Below are 15,797 nucleotides of genomic sequence, written 5' to 3'. Positions count from 1 at the left end.
TAGTTGGAGTTCAGTTGCAGCCTTGGCTTTCCTGGTTTGCTCCCTACAGGACCGGACCAGCGCGGAGTAATCCTCCTTGGAGGTGAATCCCATCCCATCCTCCATCCTTTGTAGGCTTTCCTTTAAATAATCAGAACTTTTGGGAAGGCGATATCTTTTATTAGACCAACTAGATAGTTGCAAATATATATATATATTTAAAGACATTTTTATTAGACTTTTATTAGAATTTTTTATTAGACCAGTTAGATAGTTACAAAAAAATGTCTTTAAAGATTTTTTTTCCAGCTATCTAGTTGGTCTAATAAAAGACAGTACCTCCCCAAGAGTTCTAATTACTTTTGCCTGCAGTCCACCACAGCTACAACCTGTATCCCTGGGACTGAACCACAGACCCAAACTTGGGATCAGACAGAACCTCAGGACATGAGGGCTGGAAGGGGCACCTAGTGCCGCTCCCAGTGCCAGGCAGGATTAATCTCAATGACATCACCCCGGCCTACGGTTACCCACCCTCTTTCCCTCTTTCTGGGAAGTTTCATCACGTGATGCAAAGACATGAATGACTTTGTGTCAGGAAGGCAAATAAATGCACATCACTATTACTTTTTAAAAACCCACTGGACAACTGTATAAATCAGATTCAACATTACTTCTTGGCCTCCTGAAGGCTCAGATCAAGTTTATTTTAACACCTGCTCTATCATGTATCTCCCAGGTGACTCTCCACTGTCTCCTGGACATTTGTCTCCAATTCCTGGGGACTCCAGGGTGATCCTGGAAGGCTGGCCGCCCTACACCCGGGCTGCAAGGGAGCTCAGCAGGGCACCGGGCGCAACCCCCTGCTCCAAGCAGGATGAGCCCCAGCTACATCATCCCAGCCGGGCTTGATCTCCTGGGGCCTTCAGGACGGACAGCCCCCATCACCGCCTCCCTGGGGAGCCCGCTCCGACGCTCCACCGCCCTCCCAGCGAGGAAGTTTCCCCTCCTACCCAACCTAAGCCTCCCTGCTGCAGCTGGGGGCTTCCCTCACTCCAGCCCCTTCCCCCGTGGGCTGCGGAAAGGCCCGGGCTGAGCTGGCCTCCCGCCTCCAGCGCTGCGGGACTCACCGCACAGCAGCCCGGGCAGCAGCAGCAGCAGCAGCCGGGCCATGGCTGCGGGCTCCAGTCGGGCCGCGCCCTCCCCTGCGCCGACCTGGGCCGGCAGCGCCGCTGCACCCGGGGCTGGGCGGGGCTGGGCGGGCTCGGCCGGGGCAGGCACCTGGGCGCCACGCGAGACACCCCCGCCCTCCGCCTGAGCCGGGCGGAGCCATCGCGGCAGGGCCCTGCGGCTCCCTGCCAGCCACCCACGCGCGGCCAGGTTTCTTCCTGGAGGGGGAGCAGGCCGGAGCTGGCAGTTCCTGAGCAAAGGCTCGGGTTTGTTCGTCCCGGGAAAGCCCGGGAGCGGCCTGGGTAGAAATCCGAGCTGATGAGGGGTGGAAGAGACCATCTAGGGCCACCCCGGCTCACAGTAGGACCAGCCCCAGCTAGATCAGCCCAGGGCTTTGTGTAGTCGGGCCGCGGGAACCTCCAAGGATGCAGATTCCTTCCCCTCCGCCAGAAACCAACTTGTTCCAGTGCTTCACCGCCCTCCAAGAGAGCCAGCTTTTTTTAATATCCAACTGAAACCCCCCCCCCGGCTGCACCTTGTTTTCCCAGGGGAATTACACAGTCATGCGCCCGCGCATTTTTGCACATAAGAGGCAGGATTGCGTGGAATTGCATAGTTTAAGCAGGGCGGCTCCATGCCTCCACCTCCACGACGTGGAAGCACAGAGCTGCCCGGCTGGACAGCTGGGTGAGTGGGGAGAGGAGCTTCTGCCTGCAGGAGGGAGGCATGGGCGTGGGGTTTGCTGGAGGGTATGGGCTGCGCACCATCTGGCTGGGCCGACTGGCTCAATGTCTCCATGTGGGGCTTCCAGCACTCCAGCAGGAAGCCACGTGTGGATCCATGGAGCCTGCCCAGCCTGATGGAGTGTGACTCCATGCCTCCATGTGCAGCTTCCTTCTGGAGTGCTGGAAGCCCCATGTGGAGGGCCACCCCAGTCTGATGGCATGTGAAGCACTGGGCTGTGCACCATCAGGCCAGGTGGGAAGGCACACAAGGAGGCACGGAGTCATGCAACATTGGGACAGGTGGGGCTTGCCCTGCTTGCCTCCACATGTGGCTTCCTGTTGGAGTGCTGGAAGCCCCACGTAGAGGCACAGAGCCCATTCAGCCTCGTGGTGCCTGGCAGTGGGGGCTGTGCATCATGGGGAGGGCAGTGTGTGTATGTGTGAGGTGCCTACACCCACCTACCAGACCCCCCCACACCCTTTCACAACTCCCTCACACCCATCCACAAACCCTACACCCCTTCACAACACACCCACAACTCTTCATACCTGCTCACAACCCCCCCCCACACCCATACCTGCCCACATATTCACAAATCACCCCCCACAGCCACCCCCAACCATGCAAAGTATCTGCATATATTTCTAAAGAAGGTTCAAAGTGTTATATTTAATTTAATTTGTAAAAAAAAGGGGAAAAAAGAAAAAAAAGTAATTAATTTAGCATAATTTTGAGCTTTTCTGCACATCATTTTGAATTTTTTCTGTGCATAATTCCTTGGGGTGTAAACTTGGCAGCAGTTGTGCCATGGCAGAAGCCCTTTTTCCTCTCTGATCAAAGCAGTGGCACTGTTTCTCTGCCAGCTGAGGATCCTTTTGACCTGGGATCCTAGTTGGGTTGCTAATTCTGTTTGAATCTATTCCAGGTGGTTTCTGAAACACCAGTGTGCCCATGACACACAACGTGAACATGCCTGCATGCTTATGTATATCAGTTACGGATTACAGTGTGTTATATCTGGAAAGCAAACACACGTTACTATTACATTTAAAAAACCCACTGGACTACTGTATAAATTGGATTCAACTTTTAATATTAATTTTAATGAATGCCCTATCATTTGTCTCCTTGGTGACTCTCAGCAGTCTCTTGGAGATTTTTATCTAATTCCTGGAGACTCCAGGACAATCCTGAAGGGTTGGCAGCCCTAGATCCTACAAACCTACAAGTCCAGGGCCCTGCTTCAAGTCCTTCTTAAGTATGCAGGAGAAAATGTGCTAAAGATTTTCCCCAGGATGTGGCTGCACGCATCTGTAAGGTTACTGAACCTTTTTCTAGGACAAGCCAACCAGGCCATATGCTTCTCTCTGGCACAGGAACAGGTATGAGACTTGGAAGGGTGATGTCAGATGACTAAGCCACCTCTCTTTTGATTTGGGTCAAATAATCAGGACAGGCTCAAACAAGATGTCTACTTACAGTATCAGCTGGCTCCCATCACCATAACCAGGAGCATCTCACCAGTGTAAAATGGAATTAATAAATCTAGACAAACCCTAAAGTCTACCTGCAGTTCCTTCTTAAGGAAAGGAATTTTAACGAAGGGAATATTAAAGCGTTAATTGCCTTGTTCTTCTCAATCCAATCAACTGACTTTTTACCTGTTTCAGCAGAAGGTAAGCTGTGTCCCTCCTCCTGTCCCTTTCTCTTCTTTAAAAACCCTTTCTTTCTGTTGGTCCATTCATAGCATCGATTAAGTAGGCTGTTGCCTAGGAAAGCTTGTACTTCTCTGAACCAGTTTCTCTCTAAGGTGCCACCCTGCCTTACCCCGAGTAAACGTGCACTATTTCTTTCACTAGGAGAGCCACTCCTTTATCGGGGTAGGACTACTGCATTCTTTCTGGTTTAATGTATTATCTTCAGTAACAGAACGTTCAAGAGGGTCAAATTCTGCCTTCAGTCATATCCTCAAAGTCCTGCTAGTCCTCAGGACCACTAAGCAGCAGGATTGACTTCAGATGTATGTAGATACGTAACTTGAAGACAATGCAGTTCAACAGTTGGTTCCGTCAAAGTGAAATTTAGTTATCAGTTCAACTGATGTACATATCTGCAAAGAATCCACTTTTCACAATCCAAGCTCTTGGATAACACACTCATTCCAAAGGCAGATTCATACAGTCCCAATGTAGTTTACAGCATATTAGAAGCTGCTTTAATTTACATGGTTTAACACTCATTGCCAAGGGATTGCATCTCACCTGGAACCTGCTGACACAGTACATACTAGCCATGGCTCCTCCAAAGTCTCTGTGCTCTGATCAGCTTGGTTCTGCACTACTAAAAATGAACCTCTGTGAGGACTTCTCTACAGCTGAGTTCTGACTGCTTTTCGATGATATAAAGGAGCCAGGATGGACAGAGAACCTGGGGCATTTATTGCGTCTGCAGGCATAAACCTATTCACAAGCTCATATGGAGCACCCACGCAATACCATTAAGGTTACAAGAACAACAATTTCCAAACGTTTGGTTTTAAAATACCTTTATGGGATCTCAAAATTGTGGCAGTTGATAATTAAAACCATTAAAAAAAAGGATACAAAACTGGTAATACAAATAGACAAAAAAAGATATCTACTTCTGTTTCTACCTAAGAACACAAGTTGACAATTTTTTCAGCAGCTTTTTCTGTGGCTTTCACCTGATCAGTAGAACTTCATCATGAGACTCAACTGATTCACAGGAATGCAACATTAATTACTCTATTGTCACACTAGGTAAAACTCACTGCAGAGTAGTAAGAAAGGAACAGACCTTCCAAAGATTGACTACACGGAATACTTTCCTGTTCATGTATTTCTAACAATGAAGATTTTGTTAAAGACCACCTGGTAACAACACTTCTTTCTGTTTGGAATGTTTGGTAAACATCTACTGTTTAACACTTAAGTGTTGCGATCCATGGATAAGTCTTTTGAGATTTTGCAAAACTGACTAACTGGCCTGCGTAGTTGCTACATATATTTATTTATCTTCAGAGTAGTTATTTGTATTTATGTGACTAATACAGGCTGTAATTAACATGATTCTTGAATGTCTGACAACATACATGTCTAGTTTATTTGGAAAGTGTAGTCTCAGCTCCAAATTAGATACATTTTGAAATATGAGACCATGCTTTTGTAAAATAGCGCTTGTTTCTATTCACTCATCTTCCTATGTATTCAGTCACCTGGTCTGTACCTGAATCTGACAAATCACTTTCATCTGAGAAACTAGATTTTTGCCATTCATGTGAGATGTTGTGACAGTCCAGTTTCTGCACACCTACTACATCTGTGAAAAGTTTTGATTCAAGTGCATCAGAATCACCACATTCTGGCAGATCATCTGCATCCTCCTGGTGGGAGATTAGGGCTGAAGTATCATCCCAGGGCTTTTCCAAGTCTCCCAACATCACAGTATTTAAATTTATGTTAAAGCAAGTACTATTCCTTGACATGGAAGCCATAGAACAGTTTTCTTCTAATGAAGGATGATGGGACTCTTTAGAACTTGTGTCTTCATTTTTCTTAATGCTAATTTGTTGTTCCCCAGAGTTTTCTACATCAGTGGCCAAAAGTTCATTTGACTGACTGCTGCTCTCTGTAGAGATACAGTCCATAGAATGTTTCACTGAAATGTTTTGCTCTGCATGATCACCTGAATCTCTGTGAATGATACCATGCATAGTATAGGCACCGTTGTTTCCAGTGTCATCGTCGTCATCATCATCATCATCATCATCATCACCATAATTGTAATCCCACACCTTCTTTTTAACGTCTTGAAAAACTACTTGCACAGGACTTACATTTTCAGGTTCAGGTTCACACGTTGAGTAACCCAAATTCCTTGTGGTTTTCTAAGAGAAAAAAATTCAAATGAATTATGACAAAACAACCATTTTTCTACATTATGAATTCCTTCATCGCTATGCACTTGTATGTTCTTGCCAAACTTTCTAAGCCTTCTGGCTGTAAACCAAAACCTTGACACAGCTGAGAGCTCAGAAAAAGCTTCTGACATGTGCATGTCCCAGAGTCCATGATCTGCCAACAGCAATCCACAACTACTTTTTTTCCTCCTCATTAAAGCCTCATTTAAACTGCTCAAGAGCTGTTTTCTCACTACCCTTGACTTATACTAAAACCCCCCCAGCAATCCTCTAGAAAAGTTAATGCCCCACTTGACGTCAATATTCTAGTATTCCCAGCAAAATTTCAATAGTACAGAATTAGTCCTGCTTTCCATTTGCTAATGCCCGACATCCTTCTCTAAAACTGCAAGCACACATACACAGAGCTGGAGAATCTCATGGCAACATGTATTAGTCCTCTCTGACCTTAGCTGGGGCCAAGTTTCTGGCCAAACCCAGGAAGGAAGACATTATGAATTTCCATGATCTTCAGAAAATGTACTTTTTGTGGGATTTTCTCCCTTGAAGAGTTTCTAATGGATTTTGTTGCAACACCTCACAATGTTTATTTATAATTATAGTCACTCAAATACTGTATTTACTCAAATCCAAGATGAGGTCCCCCCCCCATTCAGCATGGGGGCAAAAGCCCCTTGTCTTGGACTCGGGTACAAGAATGGTGGGGGGGGAGCACAGGTCAGAGTCAGAGTCATTGCAGTTACCTGCTAGCCTTCAGCCTGCCCCCCGCAGCTTCTGATCCTTCTCCCCAACAATGCTTATTGTCAGGCACAGGTCTGGAGAGCTGGCTGGGGCACAAGGGTGCCAGTATGGGGCTCGCTGGCAGGTAGCCCTCACACTGTAGCACCCTTGTGCCCCAGTCAGCCCTGGTTACCATCTACACATGTGTTTTGGCACATGTAACTACTTCGCCGTAGGATAGTACTCGTCCTGGACAGTACTATCCTACAGCAGAGTTAATCCACTGTGCCCTAATATGGGTGCACGAGTAGATGGTGATGCTTTACTGCAGAGCTAATTAGTCAGCTCTGTGATAAAATGGATATGTAGATGCACCCCTTGAGTGCTAAATTATACTCAAAGCTCTAGTTTTGAGCATGATCCAACTCTCAATAGAGAGAATGAAAAGACTCATTGAACTGTAATGGAGTTGGACCATTACACAATGCTTAAAGCCATAAATGCTGTAAGTTTGTAAGGGGAAACATCAAGCTAAGGGAATTTAAAGCATCCACAGCACCTGAAGCTGCTTGGCACACTGTAATTGGAAAACGTCTTCACACTTGATTCTAATAACCAGTAAGTCTAATAAACAATTGCAAAGTAAAAATGAGCAGAGTAAAAAGCCTGTGTAGAGTCCTGTAATGAAACTCTGAAAAAGTTTGGTCCTTCAGTGTATTTTGCTCATTGATTCTAATACCTTGTGGGGGGAAGAATGGCTTGTAGGCACAGGCCATGGTTAGACTTATATACAACTGTTTCTCTGAAGTAAGATGTTTATAAGGAGGAGAAAACATACATAGTTACAGTGCTTTTGGGATCTGGTTTTGGAGTTTTGATTCTAATATGCAGCTGATTTTATTAAGTGAGATTCCAGTAACTGGCAGATACTGCAATGCATACTAATATACTGTATAATTAGGTAGTCTCAAGATACCTGAATGGGTACGTCTACTGAGCAGCCCTACTCTATAGTGCATTAACACTAGAGCTGGCTTTAAACAAACTTGGTTAGATACCAGAAGCAGAAGTCACAGAAGCAGGGAACTGTGTTGGCTAAATCTCCCCTTCTGAAAGGGAAAGGCAGGGTTAATTGCATACTACTTATTTGATATAATGCTGTCCTTCTCAAAAAAGACTCATGACAAAAGACAAAGTAGTCTATGTATGAAAAACAAAATAAAATATTTAAATAAGGAGCAACACAAAACAAATTTCCCCTACCAAATACCCTAAATTCAAACTAATCTATCCTACCATATCCATTCCCATTCTCCTACCTCTTACCTAGGACAGCATCCTCCCTGCTGAACCCAACCTCACTTCCCAGATTCCACTCACTACCTTAAAAGAAAATAAAAATATTCCCATACTTCTTCCCTACTCACTCCCACTTCCCTGCCTCACACCCAGGGAGTCTGTCCTAGCTCCTTCCCCATCACGTATGTCCCACATTACACATCATGCTCCTGTGACTGGGTTGCATCTGGTATCCAAATTGGCTTGTTTAAAGCTAGCTTACGTATCTATACAGGGCCCTATACTGCAGTCTTCAGAGTATACAGAAGACTCTGTCCTACTTCTAAGACAACACAAACTTGTTTTGATGAACTTACAGTATGTACACCACTTAAAGTACAAAAATTGCTCATCTGCAGATGTAGAAGTAATTGCAAATTAAATCATCAACATTTAGTGCAACAGGCTCCTAATATACCCACATATAGGTTTTTGGTGGTATGTAACACAGCACTGGTTACAAGTCTCTATTTTTCCCTTTCAATTCTCACAGTGCTCTAGAATCCACCGTCCTGGTTACACCACAACATTTTTTAGAAGCCTTCTGGAGGTTAGACCTCACCAAGGAGCGCTAAAATGCCTGTGTGTGGTGGTTTGTGTTTTTTTGTGTTTTTTGTTTTTAACCAGAAAATAAAATTAAAATTCCACAGCATGGAAAATATTTCAGGAAAAAACAAATGAACCCACGCAACACTTGACTTTCCCTCAGGTACTTTTCCTCCCAATGGCTGGCCCAGTGGGGGATCCATGGAATCTACAGATTTCCCCAATCCTTTTAAGGTGTATAGAGAAACAACGGATTGATTAGAGTGTCAATTTCACAACTCCTACAAGTAGAAAAAGGAAAAAAAACCAAAAAGGCATAAAGAGTTTTTTGGCAATGTACTTTTTCCATCTCATCTCTACCCCTTAGGCATTTGGCAGTCTGTAATAAGGTCGGGGAACAGACAGGGGCCAGGGTGGTGTGGGCACCAAAGTGCATAGTTGATAGCCCAGAAGTTGCAAGCCCAAGGCCACAGAAGAAGTGCTCATGGCATGGCCATGTCAGATTCCAGTAAATATGTGAATTTCGCTAAATATCACAAGGACATGAAAAAGGAAAGGAAGATCAGATTTTCATTTATTATGCAATTTACTTTTTGAAAAGCGTTATTTATTTTTTCTGTAAGGCACAGTGTCAGTGTCAGAAGTCCTTCTTGCTGCATAAGCACAATAAGGCATTCACACTAGATACGTTACATATGAAAAACAGTACCTACCAAAACGCTGGGCCATTTTTTAGTTTTTAATCTGATAAAACCTCCTCTGTGCAAGATGTAAAGGATCATGCACACTACCACTGCAACAAGCACTCCACCTATGATTGATGCTGCAGGATAACCTACAAAGGGAAAACAGAGCATGTAAAGCCCAATAATACAGGAGAACTATCCAATGTATCCTAAGTTTCCATTACATGTACAGAACTTTAAATTTAAAATTTAATATGCAATTAAAAAAAAAAAGTTTAAGACAAAATCTCATTTATATGATTAGGTAAAGTTACAAGATGGCTTATCCTTCTTTTATGTTCCCCACCATCTGGGAACTCACGTTGAGCCAGATCCAACCCATGGGGCTCTTCTCTGTCTGGATCTGTGGGGTCAGCAGCTGCTTCAGGTCTAGCAGCAGCAGCAGTGTAGATCTGGAGGCGGTGGCAGAGGTTCAAGGCTGGTGGGCCAAGTGGCTGCAGGGCAAGCCCTTGGTTGTCCTCCTGCCCCAATAGCCATGTCCAGCAAGGCCCAGGGGCCATAAGCAATGAAGCAGGCCAAGCTCCTCCTTGATCGTGGCCCCAACTTCTGGTAGCCTGCCCATAACTTGGCAGGCCAGCCAGAGGGTCTCCATAAGCCACATCTGGCCTACAAAACCCCATGTTTGATGCCCCTGATTTAAACAATATTCTCTCTCCATGTGGGAGAATGAAAACACTATTAAAGAAAAATCAGACAACCCAATTACACATCATTACACCTACCTTGTTGATCGATGGAGCCAGTAATTACACATTTCAAGGCTGATGGGATGGATTTATCATTTATATGTGCAGTCACAGCAACAGAAACACAGTAATTTGCATTTGGATACAAGCCTTCAACAACAGTAGCAAAATGTTCTTTAGTGGTTGTATTCTTAAGAGTCATCACCTATAAAATAATGCAAACTGGGTTATAGCTAGTTGCCTAAAAGGGTCGTAATGCCCTGATGAAAACGTATTTAATAGCTATGCCAGGAACCCTCCCCCCTTGAACACTGGTAAATACAACCAAGGAGGAAAGTTTTTCAAAGAACCAAAGTTGGAAAACCTTGGTTTGTTGAGCATAAAGCTGACATTCTTTCACACTGAGGGAAACAGAGATTAATTTCATTGAGCTGATGCTGGGTCCAGAAAGCACTTTAGTCATGCATAATTTAAAGTGTTTTTGGTTTTGTTCTGCTCTGAACAAAAAACTCATTTAAAGATAAGTGATTCTATGGGGAAAGAGCATGTCACTGGGGTTTTTTGTGGGGGGGGTGGGTTTTTTTTGTTTTTTGTTTTAAAAACACGAGTGGAAGAAAAGCAGTTACTATAATTGCTCTGAGCATGTGCACTCTGAAGCTGCACCTCTGTCCAAAAAAATCATTTAAGGCTCAGGGCTTTTTTGTCTTACTAGTCCAATGGTTGTTTTTACCCATTGTTCTATGTATCCTAGCCTATCCATTCTAGCATTTAAACACCTTCCATATTATGCTTAAAGACTATCTTCAAAAAAGCTAAAAAAAGAGGCACTTTTAAAATATTCCAGGGCTGAGTTGAATTCTTTTATCAGTAATGTGCAATACCAGACATACCAGAATAAACCAATATACCAGGCTATCTAGTGAGGTAGCTTGTCTCTAGCAGTAGCCAATGTCAGATGCTTCAAAAGACTGAACTGCATTTGCCTTATACTGCACCTACTGGTGCAATAGTGTATCACTCTGAATGAAAAAAACACCTTAAGTTTCCAAAGGTTACTCAGCTAATGCCTTGAGGAAAATATAAATGATTTTATATATTTGAAACTGATAATTCTATTCCGTTTAATCTATACAGCTACAACAACTATATCAGAGCTCATCTTCTGCAGGCTTTTTTTATGGTTTAGGCCAAAGTATACTTAAAATTGTTCCTTTAGTCATCAACAGAATGACACACTGCTTACCTGTGCATCAGATGTTCTCATAGTTATAACATAATTAAGTTCGTCATATATGTCAGTTAAAGACAACACTTTTCCTTCTCTTTTTAAGTGTGAGGCTGGAAGTTTTGTTGTTATATTTATGGAGCTTGGATATGGAGTAATGTTAACCGCTGGTGGACCCAAGTATGCTGTTGAAAAAATAAAAATATAAGTACTACATTGTTACTCAGTTACATTGGCTATCAGTTAGATAATTCATTTTCATCAACTAGATTCCTGTGCAAGTGATAGTTAACAATTTACCTAGAATATAATCGATGTACAGTGGGTTCAATTTCATATCATTTCCTGAGATTTTTTTTCCAGCAGAAGAAATAAAAACAGATAACAACTTAATTAAGACTGTTGAGAAAGAAAACTGATACCCCAAGATCCAATTTCATAGAATATTCATAAGTTGGGGACAGCCATGAGCCCTTGTTTTTGAAAACTACGCAGTCATTTCCTTGCTCTACAATACAGTAAAATTGTGAATGCCTGAAAGTCAAAGCTGCACACTTTACATGAGTTTTTAGTTTAATTGCTTGGATAAATCCAAAAAGCACTACATATTTCTAACTATTCTTATTACTGAAGGATTAGGAAAGAAAGGGAAGAAGGCTCTATTAATTAGGTTATTTTAGTATTTTAAAAGGCAGTGTTATCACATAGCTTCAATGAGGAGCCTGTACATCTTTGATATGATCCAAAGGCTATTTGCATCATGTGGTCTGCCTATTGTTTATGTAAAAACAAAGCCATGATAAACATTAGCTTAAGTTTTACCACATCTAGAGCTGGCAGTACTCCTAGGGCTTTTTATTGTAAGAACCCTCCGTCGTTTGCTTAAATTCACCTGCCAAGGAGAGAGAGGCTTTACTTCTCCTTCTCTCATGGCTAGGAAAATATTAAATCCATTAGGCTAATGTCCAAGAACAGCCCTTCACTCCTATTTTTAGATTATAAAGCCAGAAGAGCGATTCTAGTAATCCTCCAGCCTGATTTCCTGCTTAATTCAGGTATTCCTTGTGGCCTGTGTTAACTCCTGTTTGAACTATGGCACCTTACAGGAAAACATTCAATCTTAATTTAAAAATTTGTCAATGATGGAGAATCCACTTAATCTGAAGACTGAAGAAAGAGCCTTCTTATCAAGTTTTTGTTTCACACTTAGACTAATCAAGTCACTCTTCTTCTTTTTGTTAAACAAAATACACCAAGCTCCTGAAGTCTTTCAGTGAGAGGTGCTTTTTAGTGCTTACACTATACTTGTGGCTCTTCTCAAATTTATCAACAGCCTTCTTGAACTGTTGACATAACTGCAGACAGTTCTCTAGTAGTGGTCGCCCCAGTGCACATCTTCCTGCTCCTATATCCATTACTTTTACTCACAGAAAGGTTTAACCCATTTATATGTATGGCCATAAAAGTATTTCAGAGTGTATGAGTATAGTTGATACGATTTTTATAACTTTATATCTGACTTCAGTTACTGCAGTCTCAACATCATTTTCTAAGGCTCCAATATAAATGGTTCTGTTTCAAGAGAGAAATTAATTTAATGCAGATATTGTAAGTACGACTCTGTGAAGAGGAAGCCTCTAACATACCAGATCATCACTGTTAATAAACATTTTTAAGTGGTGCAAAAAAACCCTTAAGATGACACTTAGAACGGAAGTTGGAATTCTGTTATTTCTCACCATTTCTCTGTTCAATTTTTAAAGTAACTTTACCACCAGAAAAGCATGTTATGCAATTCATAAAGTGAGTTTTTGTACTATGTACTCCTAAATACTTGCCTCCAAAACTGCCTCATTTATAGAAATTTGTGATTAGTACATTAAAGAAAATAGGTACATAACTGAAACAAAGAAAGGCCTACGTAAGCTGCTGCTTAGTCTGTGGGTGCGACTACACAAGACATTTACTGTGGAGCTGACTAATTAGCTCTGGAGTAAAACGTCACTGTCTACATACGTGGTGGGCCAAAGTAAATGAATTAACTCTGCCATAGGATAGTACTGCCAGATGCAAATACTATCCTACTGCAGGTTACTTAATCCACTGCAACGCACAGGTAGACACTGACAGGGCTGGCTGGGGCATGAGGGTGCTTCAGTGCACGGCTGCTTGCCGGCCAGCCCTGCATTGTAGCACCCTCGTGCCCCAGCCAGCACCTCCACAGCATGCTAAACTGGGTCAGAGCAGCCCCAGGCTGGCAGTTTGACTCTCAGGGCTCCCTGCTAGTCAGGCTACTCCATTCCAGCTCAGTGTGCTGTGGTCCTGGGTGCACATGCAAAAACAGCACCTGGGAACAATAAACTCTGGGGTGAACTGTGCCGGAATTTATTTGGCTATATTAATTGCATGTGTAAATGTGCCATAAGGTGCAAGTACATGCTACTTCTGCCCTTTCCAACATTACTTTTCCTTTGAAAATTGTTGTTTGTTTCAATTTGTAAGAAGTATTTAAGCCCTTGTATTTTGTATAGCTATCTTTTCATCAACTGTAAGGTATTAAATACATTTAGATGATACGCCATCTTACTTCTAATTAAGTTAGCAAATCACAAACGACATTATTTTGGAGTTCCATATGGTAAAATTAATATACCGCTTGCCATAAATAGTTGAGAATAAAAACAGAAAAACAATACTATGCAGACACCTTGTAGTAGGAAAAGAACTTACTGTCCAAGTATGGAATAAGACAACATGTAGATGAATTAAATACTTTGGATCCTGTGAAACCCTGCACCATTGCTTTATAGTTCTCATGCTCATCAGTAAAATACTCTGATAGATCACAAAATAGATGTGTGATATTTGAACATTCTTCAGCAATCTGAAATTCTCCACTTCTGACAAAACAAAACAAAAAATGATGAAGGAATAAATAATACAAAAGTGGTGCGGAGGAAAGATCAATTATAAGGTTTGCATATAATTACTTATCTGTCTCACACAGCTACGCCATTCTTCCTGAAGGTTAAAAACAAGGTAAAGTAGGCCCTTTGGCTCCAGGATCTTTTGATGCTAGGCCCTCTCAAGACATTGTGTCCCCACTTCTTTATTTCAGCTGATGTGGTCAAGCTTCTTTATGATCATATAAATCCTCTTTGCGTAAATAAAGGTTTGCTTTTTCTCCTCATGCATAAATTTGTTCCAGGAATTAAAGTGTACTTGTACAAGTATGTTCAAACAGCAAATCATATCCCAAAACCCACTTCTTCTTTACTATGGATCTTATGAATGCAAATTTCATAAGATGTATTTGGACAAGAAAACAGGCAGAATATTCTGACTATAAAAAAACAAAAGGTTCTGCATACTATAGGAAAGGAAACAAACCTGAAACTTGAGTACTTCACTTGATAGTATGTTGGCACTGTTGTATTATTTCCAGCTTTCCATGATAAAATGTGCTGGAAATTCTGAGATGTCATCTTCACGTTGAACTGTGGGTTTATCATAGATGCTTCTAACAGAAAAAGGAAGTTACTAAAGTTAAAAAGCCATGGAGAAGGAAAGCAAATGCAAGCTTCCAGCCATAAGTCAAGGAAGTTGAAGAAAGAACAATTTGAATTCACACGGTTCATTGCACAGGAGGCACAAATCCTTGTGGCTGTTCTGTTAGAGATAACCCACAGTTTTCTTTCTTTAACATGCACAGTGAACCAGGACAATAGGAAAGGATACCTGACACAAGCATACAGCTCTTTTGAACTATTTCAGCCTAGAAACAGATGTTGCTGAATGCAGCAATTCAGCTGTACCATGATATGTCATGGCACAGTTGATTCACTTCATTCAGTGAAACACACATTGCACTTTTGTCCTGCTCTTGATGGTACAGGACAGGGACAACATGATCTCCCCACTTTCCTGGACCCACACAATGGGTCTGAGCCAGTGGGGAAAAGTGTTTCCCTGCTCATCCAGCCCCATGTGGCTGGTTAATCAGGGGAACATCTAGTGTCCCTTGCTGCCCCAGACCTACGGGGCTGGCTGAGCAAGGAAAGCACCACAGGGTAAAAGATATCTGCTGCAATGAAGTGGCAGTCTATTGCTACTTTTTTGCGTCACTGATTTTCCTGTCATGTGGTGCAACAATGAGTAAGGATGTCTATTTCCTCCACATTTGTACCACCTTAAAAAGTTTTAAGGTGGCACAAACGAGAATTCAGATGATATCTGTTCTTACCTTCAGGGATTTTGTTTGAAATAAAGTAAACATTCTTACCAGGCCAGCTGTATGAAGTAGTAGCCAGAATGCCAATGTACACTGGGAATGAAGACATATATTAGTTAGAAAAATGGTGCAACTTTCTATGAGAATAAAGAGTTCTTATTAATTTATTGTAGGTGATATTACTTCTGTTCTGTACCACATATAAACTGGTCATCTTGCCTTCCAGATTGCACCAGTCGTCTTCTGGATGAAAAAAAAAACTGGAAATGTTACCTTTCTGTATCAAATGTTTTCCATTATTATCAGTGAGAAAGGGTTCAGATACCTGTTTTTATAAGGTGGATCCCACTCGTATCAAAACACTATAAGAGGCTAGATGTACACCTTGGAGGCTAGATGTACACCTTGCTGGGGTTGTTTGACCCCAGTACTCTTTCCTGCCATGGCAGGGGGTCGGACTAGATGATCTACTCAGGTCCCTTCCGACCCT

General features: G+C 42.4%; 2 protein-coding genes across 2 annotated transcripts in view; both read right to left on the bottom strand.

The window, feature by feature from the left end:
* LOC109305775 (interleukin-10 receptor subunit beta-like) overlaps positions 1 to 1,503 on the bottom strand; it is a 22,277-nt gene extending 20,774 nt beyond the window's left edge. The window contains exon 1 of the mRNA XM_019528835.1: positions 1,110 to 1,503. Within this exon, the coding sequence (XP_019384380.1) occupies positions 1,110 to 1,488 (379 nt within the window). The 5' untranslated portion in view covers positions 1,489 to 1,503. The remainder of the gene's footprint in view (positions 1 to 1,109) is intronic.
* A 2,905-nt stretch (positions 1,504 to 4,408) lies between these two features.
* Positions 4,409 to 15,558, bottom strand: IFNAR2 (interferon alpha and beta receptor subunit 2). Its single transcript, XM_019528834.1, has 8 exons — positions 15,504 to 15,558; positions 15,359 to 15,400; positions 14,467 to 14,596; positions 13,807 to 13,976; positions 11,095 to 11,261; positions 9,888 to 10,056; positions 9,133 to 9,254; positions 4,409 to 5,782 (listed from the first exon to the last, which is right to left on the bottom strand). Exons 3-8 carry the CDS (start codon positions 14,586 to 14,588, stop codon positions 5,087 to 5,089), a joined length of 1,446 nt encoding a protein of 481 aa, XP_019384379.1. The 5' UTR covers positions 14,589 to 14,596; positions 15,359 to 15,400; positions 15,504 to 15,558; the 3' UTR covers positions 4,409 to 5,086.
* Positions 15,559 to 15,797: the final 239 nt, after the last annotated feature.

The sequence above is a fragment of the Crocodylus porosus genome, unplaced genomic scaffold, assembly GCF_001723895.1.
Source record: "Crocodylus porosus isolate Cpor-Errol unplaced genomic scaffold, CroPor_comp1, whole genome shotgun sequence".
Lineage (NCBI taxonomy): Eukaryota > Metazoa > Chordata > Crocodylia > Crocodylidae > Crocodylus > Crocodylus porosus.
The sequence above is the reverse complement of the archived record's forward strand: the minus strand, read 5'-3'. Positions and strand labels throughout refer to the sequence as shown.